This window comes from Amphiprion ocellaris, chromosome 7, assembly GCF_022539595.1.
Source record: "Amphiprion ocellaris isolate individual 3 ecotype Okinawa chromosome 7, ASM2253959v1, whole genome shotgun sequence".
NCBI classification, from domain to species: Eukaryota; Metazoa; Chordata; class Actinopteri; family Pomacentridae; genus Amphiprion; species Amphiprion ocellaris.
This window is the reverse complement of record NC_072772.1, coordinates 4086685-4108017: the sequence shown is the minus strand read 5'-3', so window position 1 is coordinate 4108017 and position 21333 is coordinate 4086685. Positions and strand designations below refer to the sequence as shown.

The 21333-nt window shown below is 38.8% G+C and overlaps 1 protein-coding gene across 6 annotated transcripts in view; it reads left to right on the top strand.

The window, feature by feature from the left end:
* The window catches only part of stx1a (syntaxin 1A (brain)), an 82902-nt gene that overhangs the window by 42354 nt on the left and 19215 nt on the right, over positions 1-21333 (top strand). For 5 of the 6 annotated variants that reach the window (XR_008602304.1, XR_008602306.1, XM_023281433.3 and 2 more), the window contains 2 exons: positions 16549-16623; positions 20868-20941. Coding sequence is in view for 3 of the 6 variants with exons in the window: in XM_023281433.3 (XP_023137201.1) it covers positions 16549-16623; positions 20868-20941 (149 nt within the window). In the remaining 3 variants the exon portion in view is untranslated. The remainder of the gene's footprint in view (positions 1-16548; positions 16624-20867; positions 20942-21333) is intronic. The other variant, XR_008602305.1, reaches the window with a different exon arrangement.

The following is a 21333-nucleotide window of genomic DNA, read 5'->3' as shown; positions in this document are numbered from 1 at the left end:
CCAATATCCACCCTTTAAATCTTATTTTTCACTCCTGTGGCCACAGCAGGTCGGTTTCATCACCTGAAACTCCAGTGTCCAACTTTCAGTGAATGCAGCAACGAGTAGAAGTGAAAGCACTTTTAAATTACCGCCAATCGGTTGTACTTCCATCCACAAACATTTCCGAGTGCAAAATGCAACCTGTAATGAGAATCCAAAGAATGTTATTCCTTAGCTATGATACAGACCTAGTTTTTAACAAGTTTCTACACTGAAACAGTGTAATAAAACTCCTGAAATGGTTATGGTTGCGGTTTTTGTGACACCCTCAAGATTTTCAGTGGACATCATTATGAAACATTTCTGACAGTACCACTGAATATGGGGTACATCCTGCTCCAGTCACCTGGATATTGTTACCTATAGACAATTTTAAGGGTTTATTATGCTTAAAAAGAGCAAATTTGTACCAAAATGTCCCTTCTCTTGAGGAAGTTAAGACGCCCAGAATGAAAACATTTGTGTGAAAAGGGGTCAAAATGTCAGATACCTTAAATCTCTGCAACACTGTGAAGCTGAGAATTGTAAAAGCTGTGAGGCACACACAAGCCCACTTTCACAATCAGAAGGAGATTTTTTTCAAATATTGTTAGGAGAGCACTTTGTTTAAATGTATGAAGGCCTATAAAATGTTTGGAATCTGAGAGGAAACCTGAGCAGAGATCATGCACCAAGATGAGAAAGATGATCCCAGTGCACTTATGTGCCTTCCTCATTTGTACATTAAACCATTTGAGACAAGCAGCCTGGTGTAAGGCCTCGTAGTGCCGCTATGCTGGTAAACAAATTTAAGTATAGAGGTGACCTGTGACATTGCAAACACATTAGAAAGTAAAGCTTAAATGAATGCAAAACTAACAACACCAATGGAAGGGTTTCAAATTTGCATTCCCTCTCAGATCACAAACATAAAACTTCCACTAATTAATGTAAACAAGCTAATCTATTCTGTCCATTTAAACATCTTCTGTGACTTGGTTTGCCCCAAAGCCAAGTCACACTAATGGGGGACAGGTAAACTCTGAAATTACATGAGGTTAAACAGTCATATGGGTGACACAGTTGTTAGCCGCACCTCACCAAGCACAAACTCACTTGTCTGCACTTAAATGCGGCGCTACTTCGATCCTGCCCTTTAACACTGATACTTGAGGCTTTATTTAACAACATTTCTCAGTCTGTTTTTCCAACCACTTAATGTTTGCGCCCTCTGACGCCTCAGCCTCTGGTTTCTAAAGAGCATCTTTCCTCTGACTCTTGAAAGTCATCAACTCGCAGCCCTGGAGATGCTGGTTTTAATTGCAGCCTGTAAGTGTTGCTATTTGTAGTGTCAGATTTTGGCTGAGTGTGCTCCCACCCTCGGAGCACTGTTTGCCAAAGCTCCTCCGCCCTCGACCAAAAACTGAAAGTGTTGTGTAAGTTTTTCTGTATTCTCTTTATTCTTCCTCAGCTGTCTTTTTCTTTGTGCCTCCTTTATCAATCTCTGTTTCATTTTCTTCTACGTCTCCCTCATAATGTCTGAGCTGATGTGGTGGTGAAGCCACAGAAGACATGGCTTTGTACTGTGAGAATAATCGCGTCCCAGTATGAAAGTGGGGTTAATGCAATGTGGACAGTCGTGTCCAAAGACGAAGGAGACAATGGAGGTCAAAGCTAGTTAGATAAGCCATTCACGCAGGGATAAATCAGTTTAACTGCCCTCTGTCCTCTTTGACTCTTGAGCCAGCAGTCAGCGAGGGCAAGCGGGGTTACCGCTCTGATGTAGATTACAATGTCAAGTGTTGGGAGGCGGGAGGAGGTTTCAAAGTGACAGTAACCCTGCTTGGAAGATGTCGTCAGACAAAGAGAAGTTGTTAGAGAGGAGGAGGGTTTGGTAGAAGAGATTTAATGAGGGTTTGTTCTCTGTGGCGAGTGGATCCAAGAAGAGGTGTCATGTACTGTGTTTCACTTGCAGCTGAGAGTGCATGATGCTGATGAATAGAATGGAGTTCTAAGGTTAAAGACTTGCTCCATGAATGTGTGTTATCACGTTCGTGGCATGATCATGGATCATCCAGCCTGCATTAAACTTTGGTTCACCTCAGTCTCAAGGACGGCCATGATGCGGTTTGTAATAACCCTCAGCTTATGTGTTGTTTAAAAGAATGATGGCTTTGTTAGACTGTCAGTGAAAGAATTAAAATTGATGTAGCCGAATCAGATTTTGCTTTTTTTATTATTGAGTCTTCTTTCTAGTCAAAACGTGCTTGGCTTGAAGATTTGGTGCGTTGTGTAGCAGCTGATGTGGCCTCGAGCAGCTCGCCTGAAGCAGAGATAAGAAACAGGCTGCAGGGCTCCAACAACTGCATGAAGAAGAAATCTCACATTTCTTGCAGCCTTTTCTAGAACCAAGAAAACATTATACAACTGTTGCACTCCCCAACAACTGTAAATAGACTCTGACTTTAATTTATTATATTGTCTTGCTCTATTACTGGGCAACAGCACTGCTGTCCACTTACTTTATTTTTTGTTTTTTTCTGTGTTTTTTATGTTTAGGAGCTTTTGTTCTGTCAAAACTTGTTCTAAAGACATGCTGTCCAGCACTGTTGGAAATGAAGCTCTGAGGAGATATTAATAGTGTTGCATTGTGTTGTAAATATGAAAAATACCACAAATAGTTCAGTAGCAAATAAAAAAGAGTTAGAAAGAGGAATAATGTCTTTTTCTCCTGTCTGACCTCTGTGTAGAAATTTGCAAGAAGAAGTAGAAACTTAATTATGAGGTGCAGGGAGAACAGGTTTCTTATCTTCCCATCTGACATTCAGTTTGGACTGGAGCTGCAGTGTTTAATCAATAACTTGATAATTATTAAATGAATTGTAATCACCGTTTTTTGATAATCAATTAGATGGTTACAGTATTTTTTTGTTAAGAAAAAGAGTCAAAATTCTCTGATTCCAGCTTCTTAAACGTAAATATTTTCCTGCTTCTTTATTCCTCTATGACATCTTTGGGTTGTGGACAAAACAAAGCGTTTGAGGATGTTATCTTGGGCTTTAAAAAACACTAATCAACATTTTTCACCATTTTCTGACGCTTTTTCGACCAGACTGATTGATTATTTGATAAACTGATTGACAGAATAATTTTTCGTTGCAGCATTAGTTTGGACAGATTGTATAAAAGTCCATATAAAAGGCAGCATTTTTAACAGTGATACTCCGACAATGAGAAGCTAAGGATCAGCAGGTTTGTTATATCTCAATTCTTCTCTCTATATATACATACAGAGATTTAGTAGTTAAATTTTATCTGTGCTGCCAGTTACGTGTGTTCATGCAGTGTTTCCGGAGAAAGGCAAATGTCAGTAATGTTTGAGTGATGAGCTCAGATTCTATCTCTGTCCAACATCAGACACCTGGACTCTAGACGATCAATAAGCGCAGCAAACACACAAAAGACTGGTAATACATTTACAGAGGGAGCAGAGGGACAAGAGGAGAGACTGTGAGATGAAGAGAAAGATAAATGGCTCCAAGTTAGAGATTGGAACAGCAACAATTGACCGTGTGTTAGAGAGGAGGAAACTGAAGCATCTTAGTGTGTTGTCAGTGTCATGATATCCTGACACTGATAAGACACACACATACTGAGAAACTGAAGTGGATGAATGCTTGTTGTAGAACCAAAGTTAATGTAGGATGGACGTTTAATGTAGGAAGGACGCTCAGGATGTTTATCTTTGGTCCTGAGATGATGCTTTCATCCACATACTGTATGTCTGATGAATGATGCAGGTACCGTCCCATCCTGATCTGCAGTGGAAGTGAAATCAGATCTGATGTCCTCTCAAGGGCAGTTCAGATGATGAGAAATATGATTCTGCAAAGCAAATGCCGGAAATACTCACTGTGAGATGGCGTGTGTTTGCTTTGTGATGCCCGAACCTAACAGAGATGCTATTATGAAGCTGCTAAAGCAGCGTTACAACAACAGTTTCTAGTTAACGGAAAAGTTCTGCTTTTGGACAATAATCACTTTATGCGGAGAAAAGAAAAATCAATGCCACTCTAGCGTCTGTGTGCTAAATATGAAGCCACCGCCAGAAGCCAAATAACTTAGCTTGGCAAAAACACTGGAAACACTTAGCCTGGCTCTGTCCCAAGACACAAAATATGCCTCGCAGCACCTGTAAATCTCACTAATTAACACAGTGCTTTTGTTTGTTTAATCTATAAAAACAACTTAGAAGTGTAAAATTGCTGTTTTACTGTGGTTTTGTGCCAGGCTGTTTAATGGACAGGAATAGTTGCTCGGCAACCAGCAGAAATACCAGGAAGTTACTAAATAGTCCTGCACATAGCTGTCCTTCTACGAAAGACTAGCAGAGAGTTTGTTCTAAAACTCGTAAATCTGTAACTTCCAACGTGTTTAAACTGCCTCAAAGAAGATGAAACTGTTATAGTCATATTTGGTAAATAGTTTCCCTTTGTCATTGTTGCTTTACAGTGATTTATGTCATTGATTGGACCACAGGGACTTACTGTAAATGTTTTTTTGACAGATAAATTGCCTTTTGTTGTCAATTAAAATATACACCAAAACAAATGCAAATTCAGAAGCAAATTCCATTGCACCTTGCTCATGAATGCTATATATACAAAAAAAGATAAAGACGAAAAAAGAATAAAAATAACAGAAGATAAAAAACCAGGCAAATGAAATAAAGCCACTATAAATATATACTGTAACTGGTGCCATAGAAAATATGAGCCAAATTCAGATGTCAGAGACAGCGCTAATGTAAGAGATTTTATTTCTAAACAAAGAGTAATAAAGGCTCACAGGATGCTGAGGGATACGTATCGGCAGTTCAAAGTGGTAAACAAATCAAACAGAAATACTTAAGCAGTTGGTTAAAGTTTGATAAACCACACAGCAAGATGAAATGCAAGACTGATTAGTGAACGAGGTGGGGATGAGAGACTTCAGGTGACTGCAGTGCTGATGAGAAATGAGAACGGCGTGTGGAGAGGTAGGGCAGGAGGGAGAGTCTGAGGACATCTGGTGGACAGGTAGAGGAACGACGGGTCTGAAGGAAAGAACCTCGACCTGAGAGAAAAGATGGAGACGGCAGCAGATTGAAAAGATGAACACAAAAGTTAACTCAGACATCCGAGGAACTTCTGGATGCTTTTTGCTCTTTTCACATTTTTTGTCAATGTTGGTTAGAGCTAGAAGGAGCTCAAAAAAATGCCTTTTGAGTAATATAACAAAGTTCAAAATGCCAATAATCATGAAAAGCAAAGTAACGAAAGTTGAATATATTCAATTATTTGTTTTACAATGACAGAAAAACTCACAGTCAGCGTGAACCACAGTGCCTCCAGGCATTACCAATACTGGAAAAAATTGTGACTCAAAGTGTTTTACTATTTACATTTTTAAACAGGCTTCCATCCTTGTTTCCTATCAAATCCAAGCAGAGCCTTCAGTTCAGCCCATTTATTCCAAAAAGTCTCGTTTTAGGAGATCCTCTTTCATTGGTCCCTACAGACGTAGTCATGTTGTGCTGAGGGACACCACATTTTCAGTTTTTTAAAGAATTTGCTTAATACAAATGGCTTGTTTTTGGTGAATTTTTTAATGAGATGTGCAAAATAAAGCGATTTTGATGAAACATCACTATTTTAAGCTCAGATTTGGTTAATTTTCCCAACAGAACGGCATGTCACAGATGAGTAAGGCAGGACTGAAAGTTGAAAATTGCATGACTCTTTCTGTTTTTACACATTCTGGCTCTGAAAATGGTGCAACTTTGACGATTTTTGGCAAACATAACAAGCCTTGCACACCCACTCCAGGTTGTGAGGTTCAGCAGGTTACGGTTAGTTGAATTTCGACCAAAATGTAGATGAAGGTTGTGTTGAAGGGAAGCGTAGCACGAGTTAAGGCAGTGTACTCAATTTGACCTCTGATTTTCTGGTTCATGTCAGCTGCTTCATTCATGCTTCTGTGTAGCTCTGGAGTGTTGGTCCCTGTTACTTATGCCAACACCATTTGCTGCTGCAGCAACAACACAACAACCTTGTGTTTGGAGTTTTTTATATTGTTTATTCAACAAAGATTGAATATAAATCATATATGTGTTTGTGAATTAGAAATTACTTCCCCCGGCAGAATCCTGATTTTATAAGTGATACATTTGCAGCTCTGTTTAGGTGTCTTTCGCTGACATTGGGAAGTGTTGGATGAGCTTGTGCTTATCTTGCCTGCTTTGTGTTTGCATGTTTCAGTCATTCTGCTTTAATTTTGTCCGGGTAAATTGAATTTGTTTCACCCACTGTGGGAGTAGTCACATTCAACAGCCTGCGGTGGTACAAAGTACAGCAAAACCAATACTAGATTTAACCCCCTGAACTCCAGGCAATTTCTGTCACATTTTTATGCACTGTGCAGTCATTATTTACTGCAATGCTAATTCCTGCACCTCTATGGAAACAGCAAAACCACGGATCGAGGGTGAGAGATATCAAACACATCTACTGTGAAGTATGAAGCAGCTGCAATACCATAAATCATAAAAATAGAAAAAAAAATCAGTTTATTTATTTCTCAGTTTTTTTAAAAAACGCCTGAGATTACCATGTACATTTATCTAAGTGTCTGCAGGTGTTGCCAGTACTAGAAAGACAAATGGTAACGTGATAAATTATAGACATTTTACTATTTACATTTCAGGTTTGTTTCTGTACTTGTCTCCTATCTGCTGTGAGTAAACACAGCCTGCAGTTCAGCCGAGAAATCCCTGAATCTTTGTCACGAGTTTGTTGGTCACAGCTGAGTCACTAATAGCTTCTTCATAGTGTCTTTTTTTTAATAGAATAGTTAGTATAAATGGTTTATTGTGGTGATTTTTTTGAAATTTGACATGTAGGATAGTGATTTTGATGAAATATCACAATTTCACGCTTAGATTTGGTTCATTTTTAGAGCTGCACATTACACATGGAAAGTTCAAGAACTATCAGAAAGATGAAATACTGTCTTACTTTTTTGTTTTTTAGTTCTGGCTGTAATAAATTATGCAATTTTGGCAAGATAGCATATCTCATAGTCACCAGTACAGTTTAGAGGGTTATGGCCAACATTGAATATTTTTAGACTTATTTTTGACTTTATTTTTTGAGGAGTGTAAGATATATACTGAGCAGCACTTTCTATAGTTGAAAAATCAACATATCAGTTGCTCGACTAGATAAACTGGTGACACTGCTTCTAAATTCCCATGAATCTTTTTCTCTGCTGCATGTTATTGTAGTAGTATTAGTCTGGCTGTTTAAAGGATCGAGTTAAAGTAAAAGATAAGTTTGAATCTTGTTCAGGACTTTTGTTGCATGTCGTATTTATCAATCCTTTCACTGCATTTCCTTATCTTCATCTCTGTGCAATTAACTTGCACATAAAGAGAATCGGGCCATTATTATGACCCTTTAACACAAATGGATATATCACATTGGAATAAATTTCCTGCCCCATTTGTTTCATCCTCCTCTCGCTCCCAGATTTCCCCTCGTAGCGTCTCCCTCGCTCTCCTTCCCTCTGTCACTTTGAAACAATCTGAAGCTGGCGAGAGGACCGACTGCACACATCGCCATAGCAACACAGTCTTAATGATTTCAACAAGCGTGACCTGAAGATTCCATTTGAGAACGTCTGGGAGAGGGATGGAGTGTGAAGCCACAGCTCAATTGACTCCTCAGTTTTGCCCTCTAATTTGCTTCCCTCTCACTTCTCCCTCTACTTATTCATCAGTGGCTGCACTCTTCCTCTTTTCACATCGCCAATAACGAGGCTGAATAGACACTTGATCGGGCGGATTGGCCTCCTCTGTTTGGTAACAACGAGTGGGAAATCTAATCTAACTCCTTAAAACACATACACAGAGACACACAGTATGCACGGCCTAAAACTGGGGCCCAGTTTTTTGTGTTATTATCTCCGTGATGCTGGGAGCTGACCCCATGGAAGAGGTTACCAGTGGTTGCTATGGTTACACAGAAATGAGAGGAACACTTTTCCATAACCTTACACCTCCCAGAGTTTCTGAACTTGTGCAGGCATGTGCACTAGCGGGCACAAAGATGAGCCGAAACAGGAGGAGGAAAAATGATCCAGACATCAAAGGTACCTTCGTTTGAAACAGGTCATCTGTGTTCTCTAACTGATTACAGTTACAGACAGATGTTCTGCAGATATAAAGGAATGATCCCTGTTGATCAGTGTAGCAGCTCTTCTCTGATTAATTTTCCATCTGACCCTGGCCCTGGGTCCATTCTCCATATGCTTACCAAAGCTTTGCTGTGCTCTTCCATGAAAATCCTGCCAGGACTCATTATCTTAAATAATAAAACAAACACTTTGATGAGTTGTTGTCATTTTATTCCGTTGCAACAGGGAGAGAGATAAAATCTGTCCAACTTCTCCTTCTCTCAAGGAGAAGAACATCAGTGACAGCTATTGATAACATGACAGTGCTAATTGTTTTCACATTGCAAATTGAAACCTACAAAATTCTTCTAGTTTCTACCACATGAGGAACTCTAAGTCCTACATTCTGCTTCTTCTTACTGTAAACTCCATTCCTCATGATGGATGCCTTTTTCTGATTCTAGTTATGAAAGAGACACAGTGAGTAAAGACGAGACAAAGAGAAGATTAACAGATGATTAACAGAAAGAAATGATAGCCTGAGAGCTTACAGTTAATTTAGTTGTCACAGTCTCTATGACCTTGGCTCTTTTCTCTGTTGCTTTTATTTTTGCTGGACCAGCTCACTTGCTGACATCTGAAATTCACTTGTGTGTGTTTTCAGTAACACATTTCATTTGGTACCAACTTTGTCCTAACATAAAGACGGGAGAACCTTTTTTTATGCATGTGCATAGCCTAATTAGCAAGAGAGACACACTGCAGAGAGGAGGAAATGTTCAATGTCCATTCAGTTGCCTGCACAGCTCCCCCACTGTCAGGCATCACATGTACTTTGTATTAATGCAGTCAGATTCACAATATATTTGTTCTTGTACAAACACACAAACACACAACGGAGCACTGGGTATTCATTTTGCCCTGTGGGTCTCAGCCAACCACCTCAGATCAGCCTGACAACCACAAAGTGAGCTGCATAGTGTTTCCACTGGCAGCAACAGTACTGACCAGAGATGCAGTTTTATTCAAATGTATACCTCAAATATGGTAATGCTGCGAGTGTTTGTTTTACAATTACTTGCGGAAAACAATCATTTTTTAGCTTTTTTTTCCTTCAGAATTTTTCATATCCCTGTATTTCAGATACATGATTTAATTTTTGTTCATTTCCTCTGTGACTTTGTGATTGGATTTGCTTCTCTGGAAATTCTTAATGTATTTAATTTCTTACTGCTGTACACTTGTGTTTGTTATGAGGTGCATGTGAGACTGTAAATCTTGCATAAATGATAAGCCTGGGGCTACTTGATTTTTTTTCTGTTTTTTTAGCAAATCTTGCACCCAAAACACCACGGTCTTGATCTGGCCCTCGACAGCAAACTCACTGGTCCAACTAAAGATGAGCGGTCTTTTACGACGAGCCAACAAAGATGCACTTTTTAAAAAGTTAAATAATGTCCTAAAGCTGCTGAGTATTGTAATGTTTTACATCGCGGAGTTAACGCAGAGTGGAGTAAACTATACGTTTGTTGTGGGCTAGTTTCAGTTCAGTTCAGGATTCAGTGCAGCTGGACAGTGTTTGTAGGACTGTCTCAAAGTGAACCACAGTTCTCGTGTTCATCATCATCACCCAGTGCAATAATATGGCTCGCTGATGAGCCTTCATCTTCACCCATAAGGAAGAGATTAGCAAAAATAAGTGGTAATACCTTAACATTTTTCACCATTAATACACTCTACTTAATGGATTATTTTCACCATTCTGATATCCATTTTTCCTACCGATGTGCTTCATGTGGTCTCGAGAGAGAACGTCTTTGCAGAGATTTCTTTTCTGTAATTACTTGCAATTGGTCCGGTGTTTGAGGCTCTATTCCCCACTTGCTCGTTGTACGTTTTTCTCTTCACATTAATTATGTTTTAACCAAATGTATGCTGCAAATGCTTCTGATTACACTGTCTTCAGAAACAATGCAGAGAAATAAAGGACTATGCAACTCATAGGTACTTTATATCCTACGATTTGTTGTAGCATTCGACAGAGAATTTCCAAAACATATGTGAGCGATTTATGCCGTATGATCCAAACCATCTCCAACAGCGATGCTGTGATTTTTGGACCATCGACAGTAGAAGAAAGGCTTTTTAGGGTCTGGCTACACAATAAATATTTGTTGGAAGAGTAAATTCTGTATTGGCTTTCTAGTCACAAGATTTATTGGCAAAAAATAAAATATAATCAGATTAAATCTTGAAATATTTGAAGCTGGACTTCTCTGTGGCAAAGGAGTTTGCAAGCTGTATAATTGTAATGTCACATGTTGCTATCAAATAAAGTTCAAATACTGAAAAATACTTTTTTGAGGAAACGCATGCTGACACCCTTACAGCCAGATGTGAAATATCAAGTCACCATTATTTATATAGCACATTTAAAACAGTATTACAACAACAACAACAATATATACTATATAAATTTAAATACTATGATCAAGACCCTATAATATTATACAAAATAGAAATTTCACTGACTAAGGTTAAGACTCTGCATAATTATTTACATTATATGAATCAACCTGAGTAATTTAGATACTCAAGTTAAAAGTCTACAATGGGATATATTATACAAATTTACCTGAGTAATAAAAAAATGTATTCTTAAGACCCTACAGTATTATATACATTCAAATTTAAAGAAGTAATCTAGATATTATGATTAAAACCCTACAATATTATATAAAGTACAACTTTAACTGAGTAAGGGTAAGACTGTATAATATTTTATACATTATATAAATTTACCTGAGTGATTTAAATATTATGGTTAAGGCCCTACAGTATATTATAAGATGCAACATTAACACTATAATATTATATACACTATCTAAATTTACCTGAGTGATATACATATTAAAGTTGAAACCCATACAGCATTATATGAAATACACATTTCCCTGAGTAATCATTTTAGATATTAAAAATAAGGCTGCACAATATTAGATATTTTCTATAACTTTGCTTGAGTTATTTAGATATAAGGGTAAGGCTTTACAATATTCCCTTTAAGCAAGCATATTGGTGACAGTGACAAGGAACAACTCCCTTTTAACAGACCATTTGCCCCGACAGGTGGGTAAAGTGGGTTAAGAGGAGAAAGAAAAGGATAGCAGAGATGAAGAGACAACAAACTAGAGAACATACAGTAGGTAGCTGGGACCAGTAACAGATCAGAAACACACAGCTCAAGATCCACAAATAGCTGCAATACATTCACCAATCAGCCACAACATTATGACCACTGACAGGTGAAGTGAATAACATGGAATATCTTGATTTAATGCAACTTTCTGCTGGGAAACCTTGAGTCGTGACATTCATGTGGATGTTTGATATGTACCCCCCACCTAAGCAGTACAGATCAAGTAACCCCCCAACCCCATGGCAACAGTAGTCCTTGATTCCAGCTGCCACACTCAGCAGCACAGTGCACCACAACACACCGCAAAAGCTGCTCAGGAGTGACCCGGGGAACACAACAGAGCTAAGCTGTTCACCCAGGTTCCACACTCCCCAGATCCAAATTTTACTGAGCATCTGTGGGATGTACCAGAATAAGCCTGATCTAGGCAGGTACCACCCTGCAACCCACAGGACCCACAGAATTCACTGCCACCATCCAGGTGCCACATTACATCCCCAGAGATCCTGTGTCTTTGTTCCACTGGGTCAGAGGAGTTTCAGCAGCGTAATGGTGAACAACACAGTATGGTGGTCATAATGTTATGCCTGATCGGGGTATAATAGTACATCTAAATGCTTGGAAGGAGTGAAAAGAATCACTTCAAGTGAGTATAAACACTAGTGCAGATAGTCATAAACAGGAGGAATAACTGAATTAAATAACAAACTGAATTGAAAACAGCCAGGCGATACAAAAGAACTATGACTGGACATTGGAGTAGGGCAGCTTCAGGAAGAACCAGAAGCAATGGAAAAAAGATGAGTCTTTAATATTGATTTGAATTTGCCAATGGTGAGACAGGATTTAATGAATGGGAGTCGCTCGGTGGATCTAATTTATCCTGTGAATGAGTCTGAAGTCAGCCGGTGCTCTGCCAGTCCACAGCTTTGCCTCACTGAGCTGTATGTACCACAGGCTGATGTCTGCTGATATGGAATAATGTCTGTTAAGCAGATTAAAAGCTTGTAGTGCTTTGATGATCAATGTGTAATAGGTTCACAGTTCCCATTAAACTGTTATGGTTTTATATTATCACACAAGCCGGTCAGAGGATTTATCCCAGAGAGTGTTTGAGGGTATAATCTCCTGATTAGGATTCATGCGATATATATTATTCAGAGTGAATAAGAATAATAAAATCCCTATACTTTCTTTTTTTTGGTTTGTTTTTGTTTCCATCTCTGTATGAAATTCTGTGACTGTTTATAATCATTCCAATTTTACTGAGCATCTGTGGGACGTGCCAGGATAAGCCTGATCTAGGTAGGTCCCACCCTGCAACCCACAGGACTCACAGAATTCTGTTTATGTTTCCATCTCTGTATGAAATGCTGTGACTGTTTATAATCATCAAAGTGCGACAGCTCAAACTGCACTCATATAATACAGATTTGCACTGTGGCTGTAGAGAAGGAGATAGTATGATTACCACATGATTTTAAAGCTTCTCTCTTATCAAAAATTGTGCGCAAATATTGTGTTTTAATAATTGAACATGTAGCAGTGATTAAAGTCATCCTCGCACTGTGTAATCAAATTATCCACCGAGGCGCCGTCTGTAATTGGGTGCAGATGTTTGCCATGAGTTTTAGTTCAACGGGGCTACCACCGTCTCTTATTTATCTTTGTGATTCATGGAGCTTTAAAGCAGCACGAAACATGCAGAAACAAACTCATTACAAAGAAGCGTTGCAGGCGGATTGGTTTGATTGAATAGGCTGACCGATGTAACTTTTCAGGACAATCTTTTATGTCTGTGGACTTCCTGAAGCTTGTTAACAACATAGAGAGAGATTTGGTTCTCTTATGGCATCAGGAAGATAAATTACTTCCTCACTGCTTTGCAATGTGCAATTAATGTGTGTGTGTGTGTGTGTGTGTGTGTGTGTGTGTGTGTGTGTGTGTGTGTGTGTGTGTGTGTGTGTGTGTGTTTCTGTTTTACTCTCCTGTGTGTCATGACAATTAAATCAATTGTTTAGATGTACAAATTTAATACATAGTTATTAACATGCTATAAAGCAGTAGTAAGCAGCTTCAAGTGTTTAATTGAACTATTACCTCTTCTTGAGCACCCGGAAGTTGATTTTAGTGTGTAAACAGACAGTTCTAATATTATATGTAATTATCTAAAGTATGTTTCCGTAGCCATAGTTGTAATTGTACATTAGTAAACAATTGTGATATGTGTCCTGAGGGCCATTTTTAGACCCAACATACCCAACATTTATTGCTTGATGAGTGTATGATTCAACAGTGTATGACGGACAGTTGATAGCAACACAGGATTTACCCTCCTACGGCCACACAAATATTCTCTGCAACCATGTGGACGATGTGTCATTCAAAGGCTGCCTGCTCCTAGATTTTAAACTAGACCAACCGGGCAGCTCATTTGGAAAATTTCTCTTTTATCACGAAAACAATTCAGTGAAATGTTTTGATTAAAACATATGAGGCGAGAAATGAGTCATGCAGTAACGGAATGTGGCTCAGGTCCTTCTTTACATCTATCTATCTATCTATCTATCTATCTATCTATCTATCTATCTATCTATCTATCTATCTATCTATCTATCTATCTATCTATCTATCTATCTATCTATCTATCTATCTATCTATCTATCTATCTATCTATCTATCTATCTATCTATCTATCTATCTATCTATATTTGCAAAAGACAGTTAAAATACATTTGCAAAATTTATCACAATTTTACATAAATTCCTTTTTTATTTAATAGATGAAACGGTTAAATTCCTGCCTAATACTGTCATTATATGTCTAAAATTAGACACAATTAACATCTATCTATCCATCCATCCATCCATCCATCTTTTCTATGTCCACAGTACATCGTTCTCCTCATCAGTGCAAATTTCAAAAGGCAGCAGCACTGGAAGGTCTCTGGATGATTGTGATATCATGTTGTCATGTTATTTCTCACAAATTGTAGAACTGAGCTCTGCTCACTACAGCTGCAGCTGAAGCTAACAGTTTCATCATCATGTGCCAACTGATTCAGGTTATCACACATGGAACGTTGCCCTTAAAAAGGCAAGTTATTTAATATTGCAGGTTAGTCTAATTAGCTGTAAAACCCTTTGGATTAATGGAGTCTCGTCTCAAACGTCAGTGAAAGACGTGATTATTTTTCACTTTCACAGAATCTGTCATTAGGAGAAATGTTTGCAGCTTAAGGTTGAATTCATTTACAACAGAGAAAATGAATGATCTTGTTTTTGATTATGTAGATTTGCTATACTTGGCTGATCACTTTTGATGAACTTTTTCTTTTGTAATTGCACAGAAACTTGGAATAGAGAAAAACAGAAAAACAATCATTACTGCTCCAATGTGCAATCCTAACTACACAAATATCAAGATACAGACAAACTAGGTGCTATATGCTAATAAATGCCCAGGACAGTTTCCCTTGTTGACACTGTTAACAAGACTCACTTCCAATTTGTTTTGCAAGTAACAAGCAGGTCTACCATCTGAATACCTAAACCAAAGAGTGATGCTGTTTTGCTGCCACTACAGACAACTGCATGTATTTACAGGAAAAAGAGCTGCATTACACCATAATCAGAACTATGTGGGCATTGTAGGTAACTACACTTTGCTGATTGGGGAAAGTACGCCAATGACACTTTCACTAAATGTTCAGTTTCTACAGAACCTCTGCAGCAAATTAACTACTAGTATTAATTTTAGGTTTTTAGGTTTAGTAGGTTTAATTTTAGTCAAACTTCCTATGTCGCATTTATTTACTTACCAAATAAACATGTAGAAGTGATTTATACATTGCTAGCTATGGCTAACTAACTAACTGTTTGGTCTATGAACTATCAGAAAAGTATGAAAAATGTCCATCAGTGTTTTCTAAAGCCCGAGACGACGTCCTCAAATGTCTCGTTTTGTCCACAAACTAAAGATATTCAGTTTACTGTCACAGAGGAGGAAAGAAATGTTCACATTTAAGAAGCTGGAATCAAAAATTTTTCCTTTTTTTTCTTAAAAAGTTACTCGAGCTAATCAGGGTTGACTCAGTACTCGCTGTAGGATTATACATCTCATCCGACCTAGGAACGCCTCAGGATCCCTCAAGAAGCACCAGAAAGTGTGGCTGGGGAGAGAAACATCTGGAATGACGTGTAACCTACTGTCATCTTGGATGGATGGATCGCTCTCTATTACAACAACCTTTTCCTCTAGATTGAAGCAGGCAGCACATCATTGGCCCATTTTCTACAGTGGAAGAATCAAATGACGTGTCAAATTACCATCTTTTGTGGGAGCACTTAGACAGCTTGGTCAAGAAAGATTACATTAATAAAGCAAAGTGATAAACATCTTTGTGATACCGGTCATCTTCGATTGGGGTTTTACGTTTTTCAGAGTCAGCTTGCACAAATTCCGTCCCTATCTTGGGAAAATTTGCTCTGCATTTAAATGTGGCTATAAACAAGTTTTCCTGCTGTGTATGGATTAGCTGGAACTGTATAGCCGTGCTTTAAGACTCTCTTCCACCTTTGTGTCCATTGAGAACGCTGTCGGTACAACAGGAGGAGAGTTTTACTATTGAAGTGGTAAATGTGATCTTCTGATAATATGTATTCCTGTTGGTAGAAATGCATTCATCCTGTTCCACCACTGATTGCGCTGCAGTCCATTGTGATTTGACTTGTTGCTGTGGTCACCAAAATAGCAAATCATGGTTGTCCACGCCCACCCGTCTTCCCACATGGGTTTGGTCTTTGTGTTTCTATAATGTATAATGTGTATGTCTGGGGATGTAGTGAAGGATGCTGGTGCTCTGCTGCTGTGGACTGAACATGATGAATTGTTTGTCCCTGTTGGGAGTGACACTTGGAATTATTCCTTTTGTGTCATTATTGATTCTGTCACTGCGTGGTAGGATTATGGGTGAATTAGTATTTACAAGGGTGTGTTTCCATGTAGTTAAAATGAGTCCACTAATCTCCCCTCTCCTCTCCTCTCCTCTCCTCTCCCCTCCCCTCCCCTCCCCTCCCCTCCCCTCCCCTCCCCTCTCCTCTCCTCTCCTCAGAAACTAAAGCCGAGCTCGAGGATCTAATGGCGGACATCAAGAAGTTGGCCAACAAAGTGCGCTCTAAATTAAAGAGTGAGTATAATTTTTCTCTCTTCTCTATCTTGAGCTAAATCTAATCTTTTTTTTCCATCAGTTAAGCTTTTTGATTCTTTTTTATTATTATTATAAAATGTTGAAATACTTGCATATATCAGTAGGATAAAGATAAGATAAAGATAAAGTTCTTTATTTCTCCCCACTCCAGGGGAAATTTACATTGTTACAGCAGTTTTATTTACAATATATACAAGGGTGGCAAAATTTTTAACAGAAAAAATAAAAATAAAAATAAAGTTTAAAAGTGCAAAGATGTGCAGTGCAAGAATGTCTGTGCAAATTTTATGGTTTGGGGTGGTAATGATATAGTCCAGTTTATGTTAACATCAGCCAGTGATGCTGATGTTGTAAAGTCTTATAGCAGATGGGATGAAGGACCTGCGATAGCGCTCTTTCTTGCAGGGTGGATGTCTCAGTCTGCTGCTGAAGGAGCTGCTTAAAGACCCCACAGTGTCATGCAGTGGGTGAGAGGGATTGTCCATGATGGATGTGAGCTTTGCCAACATCCTCCTCTCACCCACCTCCTCTATGGAGTCCAGGGAACAGTCCAGGACAGAACCAGCCCTCCTGACCAGTCTGTTTAGTCTCTTTCTGTCCCTTTCAGTGCTCCCTGCTCCCCAGCAGACCACTGCATAGAAAATAGCAGACGCTACCACAGAGTCATAAAATGTCCTGAGCAGAGTCCTGCACACTCCAAAGGACCTCAGTCTCCTCAGCAGGTGGAGACGACTTTGGCCCTTCTTGTACAGGACCTCTGTATTGTGTGTCCAGTCCAGTTTGTTGTTGAGGTGAACACCCAGGTATTTGTATGTGTCCACCATGTCAATGTCCAAACCCTGGATGTTCACCGGTGCAGTCCGGGGTGTCCTCCTCCTGCGGAAGTCCACGATCATCTCCTTCGTCTTACTGGCGTTGAGCTGCAGATGGTTTCGCTCACACCAGTCCACAAAGTCAGAGATGACCATCCTGTACTCCCGCTCGTCCCCTTCAGATACGCACCCAACAATGGCTGTATCATCGGAGAACTTCTGGAGGTGACAGCTCCCAGAGTTGTAGTGGAAGTCCGATGTGTACAGGGTGAAGAGAAAGGGGGAGAGCACTGTCCCCTGTGGGGCCCCCATGCTGCTGACTACCACATCAGACACACAGTCCTGAAGCCTCACGTACTGTGGTCTGTTGGTGAGGTAGTCGATGGTCCAAGCAGCCAGGTGACAGTCTACTCCCGCTCCTTCAAGCTTCACCCTAAGCAGAGAAGGCTGGATGGTGTTGAAAGCACTGGAGAAGTCAAAGAACATGACCCTCACAGTGCTGCTGGGTTTCTCCAGGTGAGTCAGTGATCTGTGCAGCAGGTAGACCACTGCATCATCCACTCCAATGTTCGGTTGGTAGGCGAACTGCAGTGGATCCAGATACTGGCTCACCTGGGGACGGAGGTTCTTGAGGACGATCCTCTCCATGGTCTTCATCAGGTGAGAAGTGAGGGCCACAGGTCTGAAGTGGAAGTTTTGCGAACCTACAAGTTACCAGAACCTAATGCTTGAGCTCTTTTGTGTTTTAACTGATTAAATTGGCAACTAGTTGGTATTTTACACAATTTACTGCAAAGATTTTGTCAGCTTCAATAAGTGGGCTGAAGTGATCTGTTAGTTCATTGATCTTCAAACAATCTATCAGCAGGTAACTTACTAATTGATTCATCAAATATGCCTATTTTATTGAATGAAGTGGTAAATGTTATAGGGCTCCAGCTTCTTATCTTAGCCTCTTTTACAGCTAAATTATTTGAACTGTCAACTTGGAATGTTTTTAGTGATTTCTTTAATTGTTGTTAGATATAGCATTGATTAAATGGTTTAATTTAGGATTTTTTTTAATATGAAACATGTAGAACAAAAAGATTTTTTGATGAAATGTCACAATTTGGAGTGTAGATTTATTATTCTGGCTCTGATAAATGGTGTAATTTTGGCAATTTTTTAAAAGTTAACATGTCTGTCAAACGCACCGGTGCACTTTGGGTTTCAGGGTTTTAATCAGTTGTATGGATTCAGTAAGAAATCATCTTCGAAAACAGACATATATTCAGCTGATGACCTTGATACACTACTATATAAATATATGTATCTGTAGCAGACATTTAAAATCCTACAGGGAAACACTTGCTTATGAAATGGAGGTTTGTAAAGTTACGAAAACACGCTTCCGGCAAATCTATGTCGGCAACAATCACTTTTTTTTTCTACGAGTCTTCTTCAGACAAGAGTTCAAAGTCAGAGTCACTGAACTTCCTTAAGTACATACATTTATAATAACTCATTTCAGATCGACGTATGCCATATTCTGACATTTGATCATCACCATAATCAACACTCCTTGCTTTATAATGTTGTTCCACTCTGTTTTAGAGAAAGCTTAAATTAAGGAAGAGTTAAAACAAAGACTGTAAATGCTTAAGTGAAAGAAGCATGATTTTGTTTAAAACCTATAGGATAATTAACAATATGTGGAAAGTAGTGAATTCGGCACATTAAATAACTGGTTTGTGCCACTTAAGAACAAATTGCTCAGATTAGTGGCTTTTTTATTTTATTTTAGAATATCCTAAATAAATGTAATTTTCTACACTGTGGACAAAGGGAGCTGATGCTCACTGGGTTATAAATACTCAGATGCTGCAGTGAAAGATGCCTGAATCTGTGAGGACACAGATTCAACAAGCTCAAGGAAGCAGATTTAATCATCACTTCGTGAAGGTTTGAAAACAATATTCACGGCACAAATCCCTTTCAACGTTATGTCTAAATTATTGATATTATGCAATACATTAAAGTAAATCAAAACCATTCTGCCTTTTCCTAGAACACTCCGACTATAGGGTCTGCCTTGTGACAGGGCCCGTTATTGCGCTAGAAAAAAAAGTGATGCTATTTAGGGAGGCTCCTGGGTTTTTCTGTGACACTTCAAACAATACACAGTTGTTAAGTGGCTAAAGGAAAGTGTGCTATGAAAAAACAAGGCAAGCATTGCTGAATGAATATAATGTTAGTAGTTGATGAAAATACGTTAAATTCCTGAAGTTTTCAGATTTTTCTGCATGTATCATGAAATGTCATGAAGTTCCCTTCCTTCTGAGCTGTTAAACATTACGTGACCCTGTTAAGCATGTCAGCCTGAGCTATTTGCATAAACAGGGAGCAGTACAGCACATGCATGATGCAGCTGCAGGTGTAGACATTTCTTTGTACAACGCATCCCTGGAGGTGCAGGAGCTGCTGCAGTGCCGTTTAAATTAGAGGGGAATGGGCATGTAAATGAGCAGACTCCCACATCTCTGTAATTGATTCAGTTCTTCACAGAGCCTCGTATTGTCTTTAATCCACATCATTGAGCTCAGCAGCAGCTCCTCTACAATGACTTCCTGAGGTGTGACAGTTAAGGAGCAGTTAAGAAAGTACCTATTACACACAAAAGTGTCATTTTACTAAAAAAAAAAAAAGCCATTGGTAATTTGTACCTTGATGAATTTGTCAGTACTTGAATTATTCCCTTTCTATCTGAGTGACTGATCTGAAGTATAATCAGCTGATATTTGTGCTCGTATTATAATACTTTAATATAATAACCCATCTGGCTATAATTGTCGGTCTCTATATGGAAAACGTTAAATTCAAAATACATTTCTTTATAAGACTGACAAGACGGACAATCAGGCCCTCAGTATCCCTAACACTGTCTTTTAGAGCTTGACAACTACTGCCCAGATCACAGTGAAATTTAATGTGAATATTCATGCCCTCCAGAGGACTGTTGATTATGATTTTGACCCCTAGATTTTCTCTTGTGCCACCATTAGTTCAGTCTTTCTCTTGACCAACTCAGGACCTCTGGACTTTTCTTCTCACACCAGCCTCAGGAATAAAAGTCGGATTCTCACACAAAATTACGTACTCGGTATCATAATCTCGTCATGAGGTCTTCTGAGCACATTTCTGCTCTCATTGTTGATTTTATTAACCTCCTCAGCTCCACTTCCGCTTTGACTCCAAGGACACTTAAATCATCACTATATTGCTTGATTCATCGAACACTTCTGTTTTGTGTGGTGTAGTGATCCTTTAGAGGCAGCTGACGTCATCGTAGACTTTCTTGTGTGTTTTTCTCTGTGTTTGTTTTCTAGGTGAGCACTGAATTAATAATCAAATGTGATTTTTTGTGTCCAGGTATCCAGCAAACCATCGAGCAAGAAGAGGGGCAGAACAGGTCATCAGCTGACCTGAGGATACGTAAAACACAGGTACAGTTTATGTGAAACAGCAGCAGAGTAACAATTTAATACTGCATAAAGTGTGTATGAACTGTGTGTTTATGCTATGTAAAAGATCCATGTTTACAATGTATTTCAAGCTTCAGTTTTACATTCGATCATGTGTATTTTTGCTTTAGTATGTTTTGCTGAAGGCTATTTACATGCATAAATGATAAAAAAAAAACTGTATTTTGACAGATTACCAGTACTTTTAGATATTATACACTGATGAAAGCATGTTCATTCTACATTTTTATTGTAAAAATGTTACATACTGTATACAGTATGGAATTCTGCAAGATATCTCTCAATTAACAAACAATTTTACAAAGTAAAATTGCAAAACCAACGCCTATTTTTCTGTTAATTGTATCTAATTT